This window comes from Anopheles bellator, chromosome X (genome assembly GCF_943735745.2).
Source record: "Anopheles bellator chromosome X, idAnoBellAS_SP24_06.2, whole genome shotgun sequence".
In the NCBI taxonomy this organism is placed as follows: Eukaryota; Metazoa; Arthropoda; class Insecta; order Diptera; family Culicidae; genus Anopheles; species Anopheles bellator.
The window spans coordinates 4,095,008-4,102,257 of record NC_071287.1 but is presented as its reverse complement, the minus strand read 5'-3'; the positions used below and the strand labels follow the sequence as shown (position 1 = coordinate 4,102,257).

The 7,250-nt window shown below is 53.6% G+C and overlaps 1 protein-coding gene across 1 annotated transcript; it reads right to left on the bottom strand.

The window, feature by feature from the left end:
- Window positions 1–2,656: 2,656 nt before the first annotated feature.
- Window positions 2,657–6,822, bottom strand: LOC131213313 (dendritic arbor reduction protein 1-like). Its single transcript, XM_058207331.1, has 3 exons — window positions 5,808–6,822; window positions 4,840–4,952; window positions 2,657–2,836 (listed from the first exon to the last, which is right to left on the bottom strand). The coding sequence occupies exons 1-3, from the start codon at window positions 6,820–6,822 to the stop codon at window positions 2,657–2,659; spliced, it is 1,308 nt and encodes a 435-aa protein (XP_058063314.1).
- Window positions 6,823–7,250: the final 428 nt, after the last annotated feature.

Genomic DNA, 7,250 nt, shown 5'->3' with positions numbered 1-7,250 from the left:
AGAGAGAGAGAGAGAGGAAAAGACAGAACAAAGAAAGACGTAAAGAGAACGAGCGCAATATCCAGGATTGAGTGAGGGGTTTACGGGTGGCGGTCGGTAGGGGACGGTGGCGATTTCCCGTAGTGGCGACACCCCCACGCCTCCCCGTGCCAGCACACCACCCCGAAAGGACAAAACTTCGAACGGAAGAGAAGCAGAAGAAGAAGCAAAAAGGAAAGCCGCACCACACGCACACGCTCTGTCCGGGGGCGGGGGGAGGAACGGGGGAGGGCCGAAAAGTTGTCGAAAGTTTTTACGTGTGTTCCAGCCCCGCTCCGCCTGCTCCTCCGTCGGTGCGGTGCGGTGAACCCAGGCAATCGATCGGCTCGGGGGGAAAATTTGGAAATCAACTGCATATTTTATATCTTAGGCGGAGTGGGCGGGTGAAGGGGTGGTTTCGTCTCTCGGGGTCCTTCCTCCGCTTCTTCGGGGGGTGGAGGGGGGGGGGGGTTGTTATTACTTCATGGCAGGCAGGTGCCCGCCGAGCCGAAGGAGATTCGCCACCGCCACACCGGAACGCCGGAAGGTACGCGAGGAACAAGGGCGCAAGACAGAGAGATAGGGGAGAGAAGAGAGGGGAGAGAGAGAGAGAGAGACAGAGCGTGAGTACGATGAGCGGAAATAAAATCGATAACACCGGCCCGGCCCGCGCGTTTCAAGCAGTTCAAGGAGAAAGTGCAGTGCAGAGAGATGTCCCGCAGATGTCTTTGGATTCGGAAGCGCCAGATGCGGAGGTCGGTGGGGGGGCTGGTCGAGGAGGCAACGAGGAAGAACTGAAGGAGGCTGAAGCGACAAGCAGAAACCGCAACAGAGCGGAACGTGGAACGGCGAATCAACTGTGCGCAACACCTACCGGAAGCTGCGCGATCGGAAGCGATTTTTGAGGGGTCTGCGGGGGCCTACGGGAGCAACCTGGAGGGCTACAGAGGGTGTGTTGTACTAAACGGAAGCGCAATCCAGGCAATTTAGTAGGCGCGCGGCTCAGCGGATCATCGTCAAGTCCGGTGACAGAGTAAACGCTTACTGGGGTGTTCAATAAGTTCGGAGGCTCGATAACAGAGGGCGCTGCTACGGGCCTAATTTTTGTAATATTAGTACACTCTTCATATGAACGTATGCGAAGTTTCACTTCAATCGGTCATTTAGTTTTTTTTTATAAGCCATTTAGCCATCGAAGTATCACAGTTCTTTTCAAGCAACGGACAAGATCAAGAATCGTGTGCAATGATTGACTTCTTTATTTTTGGAAGGTTTGAAAGACCAAAGGAAAATTATGAACGAATGTCGAAACTCTATAAGGACTCTTTGCTTTCAATTGGTACATCAAACGGGGGGGTTTCTGAATTTAAACCTGAAGATGATTCACGTCAAAGATGCCCAAAAACAGACACAACGCTTGAGATCGTAGACAAATTTCAGGATATCGTATAGGAACATCATCGAATGACTGAAAGAGTTTTAGTACAAGGCTTGGCCATCTCATTGAGCAGCTTAACCAATGTTTTGCCGAAATGTTGGGGTTCAGAAAGTTGTGTGCAATGGAACGGAATTTTGTTAGTGAATTACTTGTTAACTTATATAACAAACAAACTCGATTATTGTTGTAACTTTTTAGACTAGCTAAAAAAGAAAATTCGTCAAGAAAGACCCAGTTTGCAGAAGAATAGCATCCTCTTTCATCAGGGCAATGCACCCTTTCAAAGAGGCCTTTTCGAAATAGCAAAAATCCATGAATTAAGGTTCGAATTATTTAGGGAACCGTATTCACCAGATTTGACCCCGTCAGTGACTTACATCTGTTTCCTGACCCAAAGAAAACCATGCATACGATTTTCATCAAATGATGACGTCATAACAACTATGGAAGCGGTTTTTTGAAGCCGTTTCACTTCAGCGATGGATTTTACATCAAACCACAGAAATATGTTTTTCTTATCGAGACCCCGAACTGATTGAACACCTCAGTATCTTGAATGTGGTGGCCCCAAGTGAACTCTTCGGAAGCCCGCGAGGTGTCGTGGTGTTTGTGTCGAGTAAAATAACCGTTGCCGAATGGCTGAATGCTTAGGATGGTGGTAGTAGTAGTCGTAGTAGTGGAAGTAGTAATAGCAACAACATCATAGGGCTAACCGGGGGCAAGCACATAGCACACAGCACATCAACAACAGGCCACGAAGCGGAAAGAAACGGAACGGAAGAGAGTGCGGAATGAAGCGAAGGCGAAGCGAGTAATCGTTGAGAAACCCGCCTACGGCGCCTACGGGCCTACCTACGGAACACGGCCTGTTTGCCAACAACAACAACAACCATCTCCCCTTTCTCCCCGAACCATCGCTAGAATAATAAAACACGGCGACACGGAATGCGTAAGAATGCGGTTTGTTCGTTTGTTTTATTTGAATGGGACACATGTTTTAGAACATGTTTAGTACAGACGACGGCCCAACCCTCCCCACTAGCGGCTCTCAACTGGCTGTACTAGAGTAGTTCCGTAGTTCCGAGGTTAGCTTTATTGCACCCGGCGGGGGGTTCACAGGCAGAGGTCGGGGCGATTCCAGGCGGCACATGCGGCACCCGCTCATATCCTGCACACCTGATGGGCTGAGCTGGTCCAAAACTATTGCTTATTGCTACTACTACTATTACTACGGCTACTACTTCTACGACTACGGCTCGAACTAGTGACTAGTGACGACTTGCAAGCACCGCCGCTGGTAATGCTGGTGTACTGGGTGTGCTGGCTCTGGTGCGATAGCGTCTGTTCGATACTTACAGCCTCCAAGAAGCAGTCGAGCGGCTGTAGATCAAGTGTGAGGAGCGGGTGGGGGATAGGGTAAAGCGAATGCGGGCACCAACCCGAAGCTCGGTCCAGTACGGTTTTGTACTAAAATCGTTGTACTAAAAACGTTGTACTAAAAACGTTGTACTAAAACCGCTGTGGTTGTGGTGCGATCAGCGGCAACCGACGACGAAGCAGGTGACAATATAGGCAACAGAACAGGCACACAGAAGCGGTTTCATGTTCGTGCGTGCGTGAGTATTAGCATCCCAGTGGTGCTGCTTCTCGTTTATTTACACATACAAACAGACAATTAAAGCCTGAATGCCTCCGGTGGTCATGCTGGGTGGCAGGTTGGTTGTTGCGATGCGTGTGTGTTGCGCTATAGCCGAGCCTACAGCCGAGCCATTCTCATGCCGCTCTCGTTTCGCTCCTGAGCACATGTTGATGGCAGGTGGCAGGCAGGTGGCAGGCAGGTGGCAGGCGCAGGCAGTCGAGTTGTGTTGTGTGAAAAGAAGGGGGCGGGTATTAAACATAGAAAAAAAAATTAAAATAAAAAAACACAAGCAATACGCAGTCGCGCTCTAGCGGATCCCCCTGTACGGGATAGTAAGAAAATTAATTATTGCCACCAACACACACGCTAGACACGCATAGTCACTGCCGCAATCACAACACAAAAGCCGTGGCGACAACAAGGCACAACGGCGCTACACAGGACAGGATAACGTACAGGGTGGGGTAGCCAGTGTTTGGAATTTGGAAACTGCCGATTACTCCTTTTTGAAAGTTTATAAACATTCAACCTTCTTTTTTGTGGCATTATGTTGCTGTCACTGACAAGTTCACAGGGTGACTTACAAAGTGACAAGTTCGGCCATTTTGAGTGATTGGCCCATTGTTTTGACAGTTGTGGTTTGCTTGGACGTGTCAAGGCTCTCCGTCGATTTTTGTCCACTCCCGACAGTAACTGGCCACGAAGCCGTTAATTTAAGTTTTGAAAATTAGTCGTGCAAGAAAACCTCCACACGCCGTGCAAGAGAAGCCAAGTCAGCCGGGACTCTGGTGGGACAAATTGGACCAAAATGGTTTTTCACACAAGAAATTCCACGAATCAACCTTTCAAGTTTAAGGTTTGAACAATATTTAGATGTTTTCCTGTTTGTAAGCAAATGAAGTTCCAATTTTTAAATGCACCCACCCTGTACAATGGCACATCTCGGGCGTTGCTCCAACACCCTGGTGTGTGGCCAACACGCCAACAACAGCACGCACACACAGACAGATGGAAAGGTAGGAAAGGCGGGAGGGGAGGTTGTAATGTAATTTCATAGTCGGTGAAACAAAAAAAACACAACGTTCAAGGTACCCCACACCACTGGCTGACGTCACCGGGGGAGGGCGCGTCGTTGTGTCTCGGGAGGTGAAATTAGATGGAGATGGAGGTGGAGTGCGGTGCGGTGTGGTAGGGGTCGGGGCAGGGAGGTGAATGGCGTCGGAACGGCGGCCCCGGCGGTTTCTAGGGAATCGCAACGAAATGGCACACGTCACGTCAGGTGACGATAAGTATCCGTTACCCCACCGCACGGAGGGGGGCTGGGGGTGCACCACCCCAACCTGGGGCCGCCAGGTAGGCGACGGATCGATTACCGGAACGTTTGTGTGGAACATCGCCCTGCGGTCAAAATGCTTTTAAGGCTGAGGCCCAGAAACTCGCGCGGCCAACAAAAAGCTTCTCCACGTCCCTTACATATCCTCACCCACAGACAGGCTGGCAGGCAGGGCTGCACGGGAACCCATGGGGGGGGAGGCTACTGGCAGGCTATGTGCCCCGGTGGGGTCCGCCTCGAACTCGAGCTCGGAAAAAGTTTCCAAACCCCCCCCCCCCCGCTTCTTTTTACAGTCGATCGATGACCGACCTCGCGTGAGGGTCCTCCGTAGGTAAGGGGAGGGGGATGGGGGGGTTATGCATAACTAGTAGCCATATCGCCGCGGCCAGCACGCCAATTAGGTGAACCGACCAGCCACGGGGTATCGGAGCCCTCTACGTCCGGACCAAAAACTTCACCGTTCTCCGGCTTTTCCGGTTTGGAGCGGGTTTCGGTTGGTGAAGGATGTGATGGGTTACCGCTACCTACACGGACGTTAGTAAGTACCTAAGGCTCGTAATCAATGTAGGTTGAGCTACCGACCACCGTTGGGCGCAAAAAAGCGGGGTCCAACGGACCAACTAGTAACAGGTTCTCCATCAGGTTCTCGTAACAGGAGACCATCAGGTTCTCGGCCCACCGGCTGAAATTCCAGATCCAACGGGGACCGAGGACCGGAGGCGGAACGGGAGGTGAAACGAGATGTGGATCCATGATGGCCCTGAGTGGTGCCCTCTACCGGTAACTACACACCGGACCTTTGAAATATTTCATGACTCTGATTGAACAACATTTCAACATGGGCGCGCCTCTCTCCTGACAGGCCTGCCAGCCTGGCAGGCCTAGCTACGTGAGCAGTGCGCCCTCGAACGGCGCAACGCAGGTTGTGCGTGCATCAAGTGAATGTGAAATGTTTCACTTGAAATATTTCACGGAAACAAATATTGTTGAAATATTTCACGGAGCGTGCGATTCTGCGTGAATGGTGTTGTCGGGAACTTGGTTGGTTTGAAACATTTCAGAGGGAATATTTCAATGCATGTGCAATATTGCGCGCGCTATCGACAGGCTTATAGGCAGCTTAAGCACTCGTTGGGCCGGAACAAAAAAACATAAAACGATGAAAATTATCGCGTGTGCGTGCGTGAGTGTGTGTGCATGCCAGGACATCGGTGCAGACATCCGACGTTCTGTTGGACCGTGTGCCCGTGTGCCCGTGTGCGTGTTGGTTTGCGTTGAATTTCCCGGTCAGGAGAGAGAGAGAGAGAGAGAGAGAGAGAGAGTGAATTACTTATGTTGCTGTTGGCGCTGCTGCGACTGCTGCTCCTGCCGCCGGTCACCGTCATCGTCACCGTCGGCGCCGCCTCCCCCCTGCGTCGACTGTTGCTGCTGGTGGCGCTGGTGCTGTGGCTGCGCCGCCGGCTGTTGCTGCTTGGTCGCCAGGTCCTGCTCGCTGGTGTCCTTCTTGCGGCGGGGCCGCCGCATCAGCGGATCGGTATCGGTGGCCCCAGCTCCCCCACGGCCCCCCGCCCCCCCACCACGATTCCTGGCGGCCATAGGAGCTCCCCCGCCACCACCCGCCGGTTTGGGCTTCGGGTCCTGCTCTTTGACCGGTGCCAATGAGGCACCGGCCGCGCCAGGTGCCGTGGCCAGCTGCCGATCGCCCTTGCACCCTTTACCCTTGCCGGCGGTGGTGGAGGAACGCCTGCTGGCACGGGCCCGGCAGTAGCGGACGAACAGACACTGGCAGGACCCGGACAGGTTGCTGGTGTCGAGCGTGAGCGGCGTGTCGACCGTGTACTCCGAGTACAGTGACATCGTGCCGGCGGTCGCGAGTGGCGCCAGCTTCGTGCTGACCACCCCGCTCGTGTACGTTGCCCCGTTCCCGACCGCCGGCGGCTGGTGGCTGCCGCTGTGGTTGTTGTTCAGGTGGTTCAGATACTCCGGGTGCTCCGTCGGGTCGGGCCTCAGGGTGTGCTTCAGGTACAGCTCGTAGTTCAGGAAGCCCTGCACCGGGTTCACGTACAGGTGCTGGCCCTGATGCTCCTGATGCTCCTGCTGCTGTTGCTGTTGCTGGTGGCTATTGTTATTCGCAATGTCTAGCTGCTGCTGCTGCTGCTGCTGCCGTTGATAGCGTGAGGTGTGATCGGTCTGGGATCTGGAGAGTGGCAGGCTACTCGGGGGCTTGATCGGATCCCGCGCTGCTGACTGCTGCTGATTGCCGTCCTGCTGCTGCTGTTGCCCAGCACGCCCTAATGCCCCCGCACCGAGCTGTTGGTTCTCGGCTGTTGGCGGAGGCTGGCTGGTGGAGTTGCAGCACTCCAGCGACTCGGCCCCGGTACTGGCGGCACCCATCTCTCTGTCTGTCTGTCAAATCGGTGTCCGAGACGACACAACTCTGTGGTCCTTACAACAACAACAATTCTGGGTCCAACTTTGGGACTCTGGGTGTCTGCCGCGAACGGTACTTAGTCTGGCCGGAGATCCCAAGCCCAGCAGCCCAGCCCAGTGACTGCTGGTGAGGTGAGGAGTTGATCAGAGACACACACACTCCGCACACACACACACACAGACACGCACACATACACAAGGTAGCACACACTCTCTCGGTGGTCACACGGCACACTGGCGGTCAGCGCGGACTGCGAACTCCTAGCGGCTGTGGCACTTCAACAAGAACAAAGGGACCCAACAAACTGTGTGACCAAGAGGCTTGATGTCTCTCTCTCTCCCTCCCTCCCACTCTCTCCCTCCCTCTCCCGCTCTCTCTCTCTCTTTCTTTC

Excerpts from the sequence above, each read along its gene's own strand:
- LOC131213313 (XM_058207331.1), bottom strand. The coding sequence starts at position 6,822 with ATGGGTGCCGCCAGTACCGGGGCCGAGTCGCTGGAGTGCTGCAACTCC. Across the intron at positions 4,953-5,807 it reads CGCCGACGGTGACGATGACG|GTAGCGGTAACCCATCACAT; the intron begins GTGACCGGCGGC and ends ACGTCCGTGTAG. Across the intron at positions 2,837-4,839 it reads GCTCCGATACCCCGTGGCTG|CCGCTCGACTGCTTCTTGGA; the intron begins GTCGGTTCACCT and ends CTTGATCTACAG.